General features: G+C 49.7%; 1 protein-coding gene across 3 annotated transcripts in view; it reads right to left on the minus strand.

Annotated features, from left to right (window-relative positions):
• The window catches only part of LOC139254473 (voltage-dependent L-type calcium channel subunit alpha-1S-like), a 163,535-nt gene that overhangs the window by 11,681 nt on the left and 138,642 nt on the right, over positions 1–13,212 (minus strand). For all 3 annotated transcript variants that reach the window (XM_070873694.1, XM_070873693.1, XM_070873692.1), the window contains 2 exons: positions 10,189–10,427; positions 5,820–5,926 (listed from right to left, as the gene is read on the minus strand). In XM_070873694.1, the coding sequence (XP_070729795.1) occupies positions 5,820–5,926; positions 10,189–10,427 (346 nt within the window). The remainder of the gene's footprint in view (positions 1–5,819; positions 5,927–10,188; positions 10,428–13,212) is intronic.

Consider the following 13,212-nt stretch of genomic DNA (forward strand, 5'->3'; position numbering starts at 1 on the left):
CGCCCTTTTTTAAACAGAGGTGTTACATTAGCTGCTTTCCAATCCGCTGGTACCTCCCCAGAGTCCAGAGAATTTTGGTAGATTTATAACGAATGCATCTGCTGTAACTTCCGCCATCTCTTTTAATACCCTGGGATGCATTTCATCAGGACCAGGGGACTTGTCTACCTTGAGTCCCATTAGCCTGTCCAGCACTACCCCCCCTAATGATAGTGATTATCTCAAGGTCCTCCCTTCCCACATTCCCGTGACCAGCAATTTTTGGCATGGTTTTTGTGTCTTCCACTGTGAAGACCGAAGCAAAATAATTGTTTAAGGTCTCAGCCATTTCGACTTTTCCCATTATTAAATCCCCCTTCTCATCTTCTAAGGGACCAACATTTACTTTAGTCACTCTTTTCCGTTTTATATATCGGTAAAAGCTTTTACTATCTGTTTTTATGTTTTGCGCAAGTTTACTTTCGTAATTTATCTTTCCTTTCTTTATTGCTTTCTTAGTCATTCTTTGCTGTTGTTTAAAATTTTCCCAATCTTCTAGTTTCCCACTAACCTTGGCCACCTTATAAGCATTGGTTTTTAATTTGATACTCTCCTTTATTTCCTTGGTTATCCACAGCTGGTTATCCCTTCTCTTGCCACCCTTCTTTTTCATTGGAATATATTTTTGTTGAGCACTATGAAAGAGCTCCTTAAAAGTCCTGCACTGTTCCTCAATTGTGCCACCGTTTAGTCTGTGTTTCCAGTCTACTTCAGCCAACTCTGCCCTCATCCCACTGTAGTCCCCTTTATTTAAGCATAGTACGTTCGTTTGAGACACTACTTCCTCACCCTCAATCTGTATTACAAATTCAACCATACTGTGATCACTCATTCCGAGAATATAAGAACAGGGAGGTTATGCTTAAATTGTATAATACTTTGGTTAGGCTGGAGTACTGCGTGTAGTTCTGGTCTCCGTATTATAGGAAGGACGTGATTGCACTAGAGAGGGTGCAGCGGAGATTTACTAGGATGCTGCTTGGAGTGGAGAATCTTAGTTATGAGGACAGATTGTATAGGCTGGGTTTGTTCTCATTGGAACAGAGGAGGTTGAGAGGAGATCTCATTGAGGTGTACAAAATATTGAGGGGCCTGGACATAATGGATAGTAAGGGTCTATTTCCATTGGTGGAGGGGGCTATTACGAGGGGACATAGTTTTAAGGTGGTTGGTGGAATGGTTAGAGGGGATTTGAGGGGGGGCTTCTTTACACAGAGAGTTGTGGGGATCTGGAACTCGCTGCCTGGAAGAGTGGTGGATGCAGAAACCCTCACCACTTTTAAGAGATGGTTGGATGGGCACTTAAAGTGCCGTAACCTGCAGTGTCACGGACCGAGAGCTGGTAATTGGGATTAGACCTTTTGTTGGTCGGCGCAGATATAATGGTTTGTACTGCAGGGAATAGAATACGGCCAGAGTGATCTCCTGGACTAGTTTCGATCACCTGGATGGGTTGGAGAGGAATTTTCCCAGACTTTTTCTCCCTAAATTGACCTGGGTTTTTAATCTGGTTTTTGCCTCTCCCAGGAGATCACATGGCTTCGGTTGGGGTGGAGTGTAGAATGTTTCAGTATAAGGGGTGTCGCAGTTGTGTGAGGCGGACTGGTTGGGCTGGATGCTCTTTGCCTTTCCCTCATTGTTCATAGGTTTATATGTAACCTTTAGGGTTGTTAATGAAGGGCCGTGCAGCTCTTGTCGGCCGGCATGGACACGATGGGCCGGAATGGCCTCCTTCTGCGCTGTAAATTTCTATGTTTCTATGTATTTATCCAATTGCCTTTTGAAAGTTACTATTGAATGTGATCTGGCAGTGCATTCCAGATCACAACAACTTGCTGTGTAAAAAAAATTCTCATCTCCTTCCTGGTTCTATTGCCAATGACCTTAAATCTGTGTCCTCTGGTTACTGACCATCCTGCCAGTGGAAACAGTCTCTCTCTAGTTACTCCACATCACGATGGATGGACCATCATAACTAAACACGTTCCCCTCTCCTCCCCGTTCCCCCCTCACACCCATCTCTACATCCCTGTCATCTCCTAAGGGAGGCAAAAAAACAGGTTCAATAAGGGAAATAATACTCTCTGAAATTCCTGTCCAACCCCCTCAGGCGACCAAAACCAGCCCAGGAGGTCACACGGACCAAGTGTTATCTGCTAATACACTGACCAGAAATATGACGTGATCTCTGCCCCAGTCAGGACTGGTGCAGCTCCCTCTTGAAGGCAGAGAGTCAGCCCACCAGCCCAGCCAGCAATGTATTCCAGAGGCTCAGTACTCTCTGGGAAAAACAGCACCGGCTCACATCCAGCCTGTTCCTACTCTTACATTGTTTAAACTCCTGTCCCCGGTCCTCCCCTATCTGTCAAACTGGAATAATCTATCAATAGAGACGCTGTCCAGCCCTTTAATTATTTTATAGATCTCTATCAGACTGCTTCAAAGTCTATGCTACTCAAAAGTAAATAAACCAAGATCCTTGAGCCCATCTGAGTCGCTGTGGTTCTTTAAGCTAGGAATCGTTTTTCTAGCTCTCCCTCTGCACCTTTTCCAAGGCCACCATATCACCCACCATGTGGGGGAACCAAAGTACTACAGCTGGGGTCTGACCAGCGACCTGTATAATGACAGAATGGTGTCCTTTGATTTACACTGAATATTAATACAACAGAGTATCCTATTAGCTTTAGCTACAGCTTCACATTGGTCATGAACCTTCAGTGATCTGTGCACAGTATAACCCGGATACTTTTCTCTCTCAACCTCTTTCAGTATTGATCCCTGCAAATGATATGTTTATTTTGTGTTGGCCCGCCCAACCTGCAGGACACTACATTTATCTAAATTAAACATCATTTGCCATTGTGTGGCTAACTCCCCCAGCATATCTCATTCTTTTTGGATTTGATTGCACGCCTCTACCATCTTAATTCTTGCACAGATTTTGGTATCACCTGCAAATTTACTGACACCGCTGTCCAGGTTATTAATAAAGACCGTGAAGAGCAGCGGGCCTAGGGCTGATCCCTGGGGGACACTACTGGTATTACATCTCCAAACTGCGGGATTGGAATCAAATCCTAATTCAGCATTTCAAATTTCTACTGCTACCACAAGATTCCGTCTTCTGAAGTAACCTAGTGTGAGGAACTTTATCAAAGGCTTTCTAAAAGTCCAGGTAGAAAATGTCAACTGGATTTCCCTCATCCACTACCCTCGTGACTTCATCAAAAAACTCAAAGGGCATATCTTATGATCCCTTTTAGCATCTTCCCATTACAAAAATGTTATGGTAGTTCGAGTTCAATCATCACAGCCCCAGGACATCACTACAGGAGTTCCTCAGGGCAGTGTCCTAGGCCCAACCATCTTCAGCTCGTTCATCAATGACCTTCCCTCCATTAGGGCAAAAGTGGTAAATTCGCTGATGATTGCAACTCCCAAGAAAATGAAGCAATCCATGCCCGCATGCAGCAAGACCTGGACAACATTCAGGCTTAGGTTGATAAGTGGCAAGTAACATTCGCGCCACACAAGTGCCAAGCCATGAGCATCTCCAACATGAGAGTCTAACCACCTCCCCTTGTCATTCAACGGCGTTACCATCACCGAATACCCCACCATCAACATCCTGAGGATTCACCATTGACCACAAACTTAACTGGAGAAGCCACATAAATACTGTGCCAACAAGAGCAGGTCAGAGGCTGGGTATTCTGTGGTGAGTTTCTCATCTCCTGACTCCCTTAAGCTGCAAGTAACAAGTCAGGAATGTAATAGAATACTCTCCACTTGCCTGGATGAGTGCAGCTCCAACAACACTCAAGAAGCTCGACACCATCCAGGACAAAGCAGTCTTGCCACTTACCAGCCCAAGCCTGAATATTGACCTGATCTTGCTGTATGCAGGCAAGGATTGCTTCATTAATTGGGGAGTTGCAATCATCAGTGAACATGATCGACCCCCCAGCCACCACCTTCAACATTCATTCCCTCTCTCACCGGCGCACCGTGGCTGCAGTGTGCACCATCTACAAGATGCACTGCATGTGGGAGCACCTTCACCACACGGACTGCAGCGGTTCAAGAAGGCGGCTCACCACCACTTTCTCAGGGCAATTAGGGATGGGCAATAAATGCCGGCCTTGCCAGCGATGCCCACATCCCATGAATGAATAAAAAAAACAATGCCACCCTTTCAGAATGTTAACCAGCCTGCGAATCTTCCCACTACTTCCCTTGGGGAATAGTGCAAAGATACTATTTTGTTTAGCATTGTGAAATGTTTAAACCAATGTGTCACAAACAGGCAACTAGTCACAAATAATTCACCCCTTTCACACCAGAGTAGCAGAACTGAGAGCTTGGAACTAACAGGAAGGATTGAACTGGCTGGGGCTTTTTTCTCTAGAATATTGAAGACTGAGGGGTGGCCTAATAGAGGTCTTTAAAAATGAAAGGAATTTGATGGGGTAGACATGAAGATGTTTTCACTTGTGGGGGTGTCCAAAACCAGGGGCTATAAATATAAGATAGTCACTAATAAATCCTATAGGCAATTCAGGAGAAACCTCTTTACCCGACAGTGGTGAGAATGTGGAACTCGCTACCACATTCTTTTTCGTTCATGGGATATGGGTGTCACTGGCAAGGCCAGCATTTATTGCCCATCCCGAATTGCCCTCGAGAAGGTGGTGGTGAGCCGCCTTCTTGAACCGCTGCAGTCCGTGTGGTGAAGATGCTCCCACAGTGCTGTTAGGGAGGGAGTTCCAGGATTTTGACCCAGCGACGATAAATGATCGCCGATATATTTCCAAGTCAGGATGGTGTGTGACTCGGAGGGGAAATGGAAGTGATGGTGTTCCCATGCGCCTGCTGCCCTTATCCCTCTAGATGGTAGAGGGTGGTAGTTTTGGGAGGTGTTTAAGGAGAATAGCATAGTTATATTCAAGGGGAAGTTAGATAAGTACAAGAGGGAGCAAGGAATAGAAGGATATGTTGATAGGGTTAGATGAAGTAGGGTGGGAGGAGACTCATGTGGAACACCAGGATAGACCAGTTGGGCCGATTGGCCTGTCTCTGTGCTGCAAAATACTATGTAATTCTATGTAATCCGAATACAAGAATAGTGCTCTGATCCACAGCACCCAGACAGTCTTGAACTGAATCTGCTACATTCCTGAAGTTATCAATGGGGATTATTGTTGAGCCCTAGCATATTACACAGTGAGGGTTGGTTACAGAATTATTTGAAAGGAGAATAAAAGTAAAAGAACAAAAGGCTAAACATGATGATAACGGAACGCTTACAGGCAGAACGGAAAAATACTGAGGTAAGCCGTTAAATAGCAGCAAGTGATCAGAGATAAGTCAGGAAACTCCTGTTGCCTAAATAACTGAGAGCCGAGTGTCCCCAATGAATGGCCCATCATTGGAAAGTAATCACGTGACACAGACTGGGTCTTCATAGCTTCACTGTAGTCACATTAAGCGGGAATGATTTCACTGCACTCAGCTCCCAACCTGAGCAACATGGCCTGCCTCAGCTGACGGCCTTCCCAAGGTCTACTTAACGCTTCAGTCCCCTTCTCACACCATTCTGTAGATAGTGGTGTATAGATCACATTTTAGCTTCTCTTGGACTCTTCAAGAGGGCCTGGAAGATTATTTGGAGAATTAGGGAGGTATTCTATTAAACAGAGCATTCTTTGGGGAGGGCTGGGGAAGAGCTATATCTGATCCTTGTTACTCAAGCCTTACACATGGTGCAGGTTACTCACCTGGCCCTGGCAGCGGGCACTGCCCAGCCCAGGACAATCGGACCCCATCTTCACCACTCACGTCAAACGTTCTAATTTCCTTCTTGTATTCATCTTCATAGTAAACCCTGTAATGGAGTATCAGGGTCAGAGCGTCTGGGTCAGGGGGTCAGAGTGTCAGGATCAGAGCGTCAGGGTCAGAGCGTGGGGGGCAGGGTCAGTGTGAGAGCGTCAGGGTCAGTGTGAGAGCGTCAGGGTCAGAGTGCCAGGGTCAGGCTCAGAGTCAGAGCGTGAGGGTTAGGGTCAGAGCGTGAGGGTCAGGGTCAGAGCGTGAGGGTCAGAGAGTCATGCAGTCCCCTGTAGGGTCAATACTCTTTAAATGATCATTTAGACAATGAAAAACCAGGAGAGACACATTCCCTGTAAGCAGTCAATAGAATCCTCCAATACTACTGGCCCGCCCACCAATAAGATGGCCTCTCCCAGTATCCCACCCCAATTAACAGTTTGTTGAGGAGGCCAGGCATATATGCCCTGATCCACAGGAAAGAGAGAACATTGTTACTGCACTGGGACTGTATCCACAGTAGAAAACAGCCAGGCCGATACATCACTGCGCTCAGCATCCAGCTCCAACAGAGCCAGTGTTGATCTCTCCACTCACTGCCCTATGGTGGCTGAAAGTAGCAACTTCCCTCAACATAGAGACTGTACCCCAGTCCCAACACCAGCCATTCATGGTGCCAGAACCCAGCAGGGCCCAGCTCCCCCAACCCCGGCTCCCCCACCCCTAGCCCCACCCACCGCCTCTCTCCCCCAGCCCCCGGCACCCCCACCGCCTCTCTCACCCAGCACCCCCCACCGCCCCTCTCCCCCCACCGCCTCTCTCTCCCAGCCCCCCCCATCGCTCCTCTCCCCCAGCCCCTGGCTCCCCCACCGCCCTGGCTCCCCCCAGCCCCTCCAGATCCTGCCTCTCGGCTCCCCCAGCCCCCGACCTTCCCAGCTCCACCGGCCCCCCACCCCCGGCTCCTGGATGGGGTACAGTGTGTGTGTGAGGGGATGGGGAGTTGGATGGGGTACAGTGCGTGTGTGAGGGTGGTGAGTTGGATGGGGTACAGTATGTGTGAAGGGGTGGGGAGTTGGATGGGGTACAGTGTGTGTGAAGGGGTGGGGAGTTGGATGGGGTACAGTGTGTGTAAGTGGTGGGGAGTTGGATGCGGTACAGTGTGTGTGAGGGGGGTGGGGAGTTGGATGGGGTACAGTGTGTGTGTGAGGGGGTGGGGAGTTGGATGCGGTACAGTGTGTGTGAGGGGGGTGGGGAGTTGGATGGGGTACAGTGTGTGTGAGGGGGGTGGGGAGTTGGATGGGGTACAGTGTGTGTGAGGGGTGGGGAGTTGGAGGGGGTAGTGTGTGTGAGGGGGTGGAGAGTTGGATGGGGTACAGTGTGTGTGAGGGGGTGAGGTGTTGGATGGGGTACAGTGTGTGTGTGAGGGTGGGGAGTTAGATGGGGTAATGTGTGTGTGAGGGTGGGGAGTTGGATGGGGTACAGTGCGTGTGTGAGGGGGTGGGGAGTTGGATGGGGTACAGTGTGTGTGCGGGGGTGGGGAGTTGGATGGGGTGCAGTGTGTGTGAGGGGGTGGGGAGTTGGATAGGGTACAGTGTGTGTGTGAGGGGGTGGGGAGTTGGATGGGGTAGTGTGTGTGAGGGGGTGAGGTGTTGGATGGGGTACAGTGCGTGTGAGGGGGTGGGGAGTTGGATGGGGTACAGTGTGTGTGAGGGGGTGGGGAGTTGGATGGGGTACAGGGTGTGTGTGAGGGTAGGGAGTTGGATGGGGTACAGTGTGTGTGAGGGTGGGGAGTTGGATGGGGTACAGTGTGCGTGAGGGTGGGGAGTTGGATGGGGTACAGTGTGCGTGAGGGGGTGGGGAGTTGGATGGGGTAGTGTGTGTGTGAGGGGCTGGGGAGTTGGATGGGGTACAGTGTGTGTGAGGGGGTGGGGAGTTGGATGGGGTACAGTGTGTGTGAGGGGGTGGGGAGTTGGATGGGGTACAGTGTGTGTGTGAGGGGGTGGGGAGTTTGATGGGGTACAGTGTGTGTGAGGGGGTGAGGTGTTGAATGGGGTACAGTGCGTGTGAGGGGGTGGGGAGTTGGATGGGGTACAGTGCGTGTGAGGGGGTGGGGAGTTGAATGGGGTACAGTGTGTGTGTGAGGGTGGGGAGTTGGATGGGGTACAGTGTGTGTGAGGGCGTGAGGTGTTGGATGGGGTACAGTGTGTGTGTGAGGGTGGGGAGTTGGATGGGGTACAGTGTGTGTGTGAGGGTGGGGAGTTGGATGGGGTACAGTGTGTGTGAGGGGGTGGGGAGTTGGATGGGGTACAGTGTGTGTGAGGGGGGTGGGGAGTTGGATGGGGTACAGTGTGTGTGTGAGGGGGTGGGGAGTTGGATGGGGTACAGTGTGTGTGAGGGGGTGGGGAGTTGGATGGGGTACAGTGTGTGTGAGGGGGGTGGGGAGTTGGATGGGGTACAGTGTGTGTGTGAGGGGGTGGGGAGTTGGATGGGGTACAGTGTGTGTGAGGGGGTGGGGAGTTGGATGGGGTACAGTGTGTGTGAGGGGGTGGGGAGTTGGATGGGGTACAGTGTGTGTGAGGGGGTGGGGAGTTGGATGGGGTACAGTGTATGTGAGGGGGTAAGGTGTTGAATGGGGTACAGTGCGTGTGAGGGGGTGGGGAGTTGGATGGGGTACAGTGTGTGTGAGGGTGGGGAGTTGGATGGGGTACAGTGTGTGTGAGGGGGTGGAGAGTTGGATGGAGTACAGTGTGTGTGAGGGGGTGAGGTGTTGGATGGGGTACAGTTAGTGTGTGAGGGTGGGGAGTTGGATGGGGTACAGTGTGTGTGCGGGGGTGGGGAGTTGGATGGGGTACAGTTTGTGTGTGAGGGTGGGGAGTTGGATGGGATACAGTGTGTGTGAGGGGGTGGGGAGTTGGATGGGGTACAGTGCGTGTGTGAGGGTGGTGAGTTTGATGGGGTACAGTGTGTGTGAGGGTGGGGAGTTGGATGGGGTACAGTGTGTGTGAAAGGGTGGGGAGTTGGATGGGGTACAGTGTGTGTGTGTGAGGTTGGGGAGTTGGATGGGGTACAGTGTGTGTGTGTGAGGGTGGGGAGTTGGATGGGGTACAGTGCGTGTGTGAGGGGGTGGGGAGTTGGATGGGGTACAGTTTGTGTGTGAGGGTGGGGAGTTGGATGGGGTACAGTGCGTGTGGGGGTGGGGAGTTGGATTGGGTACAGTGTATGTGTGAGGGTGGGGAGTTGGATGGGGTACAGTGTGTGTGCGGGGGTGGGGAGTTGGATGGGGTACAGTGTGTGTAAGGGTGGGGAGTTGGATGGGGTGCAGTGTGTGTGAGGAGGTGGGGAGTGGGATGGGGTACAGTGTGTGTGAAGGGGTGGGGAGTTGGATGTGGTACAGTGTGTGTGAAGGGGTGGGGAGTTGGACGGGGTACAGTGTGTGTGAAGGGGTGGGGAGTTGGATGGGGTATAGTGTGTGTAAGGGTGGGGAGTTGGATGGGGTGCAGTGTGTGTGAGGGTGGGGAGTTGGATGGGGTACAGTGTGTGTAAGGGTGGGGAGTTGGATGGGGTGCAGTGTGTGTGAGGGTGGGGAGTTGGATGGGGTACAGTGTGTGTGAAGGGGTGGGGAGTTGGATGGGGTACAGTGTGTGTGAAGGGGTGGGGAGTTGGATGGGGTACAGTGTGTGTGAAGGGGTGGGGAGTTGGATGGGGTACAGTGTGTGTAAGGGGGTGGAGAGTTGTGTGTGAGGGGGTGGGGAGTTGGATGGGGTACAGTGTGTGTGAGGGGGTGGAGAGTTGGATGGGGTACAGTGTGTGTGAGGGGGTGGGGAGTTGGATGGGGTACAGTGTGTGTGAGGGGGTGGGGAGTTGGATAGGGTACAGTGTGTGTGAGGGTGGGGAGTTGGATGCGGTGTAGTGTGTGTGAGGGGGTGGAGAGTTGGATGGGGTACAGTGTGTGTGAGGGGGTGGGGAGTTGGATGGGGTACAGTGTGTGTGAGGGGGTGGGGAGTTGGATGGGGTACAGTGTGTGTGAGGGGGTGGGGAGTTGGATAGGGTACAGTGTGTGTGAGGGTGGGGAGTTGGATGCGGTGTAGTGTGTGTGAGGGGGTGGAGAGTTGGATGGGGTACAGTGTGTGTGAGGGGGTGGGGAGTTGGATGGGGTACAGTGTGTGTGAGGGGGTGGGGAGTTGGATGGGGTACAGTGTGTGTGAGGGGGTGGGGAGTTGGATGGGGTACAGTGTGTGTGAGGGTGGGGAGTTGGATGCGGTGCAGTGTGTGTGAGGGGGTGGGGAGTTGGATGCGGTGCAGTGTATGAAAGGTCACCATTACCTGTTCAGGGCGGTGTTGTTTGCGTTATTGGTGTTTGGGTTGTCGGTCGATGGGAAGAACTCCGTTGTGTTGAAGGGTGAATCCGTGGGTCTGCTGTGTGGAGACTCGGGCTCCTCTCCGGCTCCCTCGGATTTACTGAACTGCAGCGGGCGCTGGCTCGTGATGTGGTGCTGAAAGGAGCTGCTTCTGTCCACCATTGGGTAGGGGTCCGGTTGCTCTCCAAATAGTCCTCCTGCTCTCTGGAAAGACATAGTTTAAAGGTGATTGTGGTTACAGTGCCATCTGGAAGGAGTCAAATGTCACATGTTGCATCGCTAAACTGAAAAATCATCAAATTTATTTCTGTTTTTCTGCAGTTAGAATTCAAGAAAGAAAGACTTTTATATAGCGCCTTTCATGACCACCGGACGTCTCAAAGCGCTTTACAGCCAATGAAGTACTTTTGGAGCGTAGTCACTGTTGTAATGCAGGAAACGCGGCAGCCAACTTGCGCACAGCAAGCTCCCACAAACAGCAATGTGATAATGACCAAATAATCTGTTTTTGTTATGTTGATTGAGGGATTAATATTATCCCCAGGACACCGGGGATAGCTCCCCTGCTCTTCTTCGAAATAGTGCCATAGGATCTTTTACGTCCACCTGAGAGAGTAGACAGGGCCTTGGTTTAATATCTCATCTGAAAGACGGCACCTCTGACAGTGGAGCACTCCCTCAGCACTGCACTGGACGTGTCAGCCTAGATTTATGGGATCAAGTCTCTGAAGTAGGACTGGAACCCACAAACTTCTGACTCAGAGATGAGCTTGCTACCCATTGAGCCACAGCTGGCACTCAATCATAGTACTGCCAGTATTAAATATAGTGATCACCCTGTCATTAAACACAGTGGGAATCACCCTCCATCATTAAAATATAACGCAATCACCCTCTGTTATTAAATATAGTATAATTACTATGTATTATTAACTGTGGTACAATCACCCCCTTAACAAACTTAGTATAATCACCTTTCAGTTATGAAAGCATAGTGCAATCACTCGATGTCATTAAACATTCTACAGTTATTAAACATAGCCCAATGACCCAATTTTATTAAACATAGTAGCCTGACATTTCCTCTGTGAACCCAACCCAGAGTTGGACCTGAAAATATGGCCATTCCCAACGCCCATTCTACTGGTGTCAGTTACGCTCACGTTTCCTGCCAATCTCAAGGTAAAAATGGTCATAAATCATCGTAAACTATTGGAAAACACCAAACTCACAACCAGATTTACCTTTTTTTAAGTATGACAGTGAAAGTTTTATCATGCAACTTATGCTATAAAAATGTATTAGCAGAAATAGAAAATATAGTACAGCTGACAGTGGGAATAATATATATATTTTTAAAACACTTGAAAAATTGCATTAAAACACCAGAAACATGACTGGTTCCTGTTGTGCCTGAAAATCTGGTCTTAATTGTAAGAAAGCAGTTGAGCAAGTGCAGTTGCTCATAGCTGAGGCTGTGAGCTTGGGGTCAGAGCTAGGTTCATGGGCAGAGATGTGTTCAGGCAGAGGGATTGAGATAAGGCTGTAAAAGACCGAGGAGATTTGGGCTTATTGTACTTACACACTTGAATCACGTGCCCAAAAGTCCACAATCTTTTAGGCTGCATTAATGACTTGCAGCCCGGCTACACGAATCTGTGGCCACAATTATGGAGGAATTTTGAGTAAAATCACCCTCTTATTAAACAAAGCAGAATCATAAAGCATAATAACGCCGTTATTAAACAATGCCATCATCCTATTAAACATAACATCATTATATTAATAAACATGGCCCAATCACCGGTTATTAAAATGATCACTGCCTTGTTTTTGTGGGTCTTTGTTTTACTGACTGGCCCCATAGAAGTCTGCTGATGGTAGCGTGCTGCACGACTGACCTGTGGGGGTACCCTTCAATCAGACCGGAGCATCAGCCAATAAGAATGCTGTATTTTCAAACAATGACTGCCTTTATTTTTCAATGTACTAATCAGAATAGACTTGATCTCATCGGAATTAATCTTCAGTAGTGTTTTACTGTCATTATCGCTGATTCACATTGCAGCAGACTATGGCCTAGAAATCCAATAAGGCCCGAGAACAGGCTGTGCCCCCATGGGCGATGTGTGTGTGCACCCAGCACTGTTAAATTGGTGCTAACAGCTGATTGTGACTGATCGGAGATAAACCCAGTGTGGAACAGGCGTCCCTGGAAAGGCTGTCATTTTAGAAAGCAGTCTCTGGTTATTAAAGGGGAACGGCGTTCTAAAATATATTTTTTTAAATATTTAAAAATAGCAGTCTCTAGTCCTTAAAGCTCAACTGACCTCTGAAAAAAAAATATTAAAAATAATTCCAAAATGGCAGTCTTCAGCTCTTAAAGCCAAACTGCTTCCTGCACGTAAAAAATGGTAAAAGTGCTTCAGCACGAACACAAATGATTCGATAGGCCAGGGAAAGGACACCAGAGTCTCGCTGCAGCACTCCAGCTTTGTATAGGGGGTCAACCCTGCAAGAGAGGTCCACTACCCACAGGGGTCAGGAGGCCCCCCAGAAAGAAGGGTGGGGCCAGATCGCCGAGGCTGTCACGGCCAGCAGTGTCTCCCCAGGTCCCGGCTCCAGTGCCCAAAGAAGTTTCATTACCTCAGACCAGTGGTCAAGGTCAGTAAATGCATCTCCAAAAGCCGTCTCCTACCAACTGCTCCACTAGCCTCACACACCCCTCAATCACTCATCTACCAACAATCTCGAGGCACATCTCACATCCCTCGCTTCACCTCACACCCTTGGAGGAGATGGTGCTGGCCATTCTTGGCAGGATATGGCTGAGCCCTTGGCCAGTGGTGGGGCTGAAAGGATACACGATGCTGGTATCCTCATGCGTTATCCTTCTTCCCACATCTCACTTCCCCCTCATCCCACAATCTCTTCTGATGTACACACTACACATGGTGTCAGCATGCACCTCTTGCTGTATCCCCTTCAT

This window comes from Pristiophorus japonicus, unplaced genomic scaffold (genome assembly GCF_044704955.1).
Source record: "Pristiophorus japonicus isolate sPriJap1 unplaced genomic scaffold, sPriJap1.hap1 HAP1_SCAFFOLD_547, whole genome shotgun sequence".
Classification (NCBI taxonomy): domain Eukaryota; kingdom Metazoa; phylum Chordata; class Chondrichthyes; family Pristiophoridae; genus Pristiophorus; species Pristiophorus japonicus.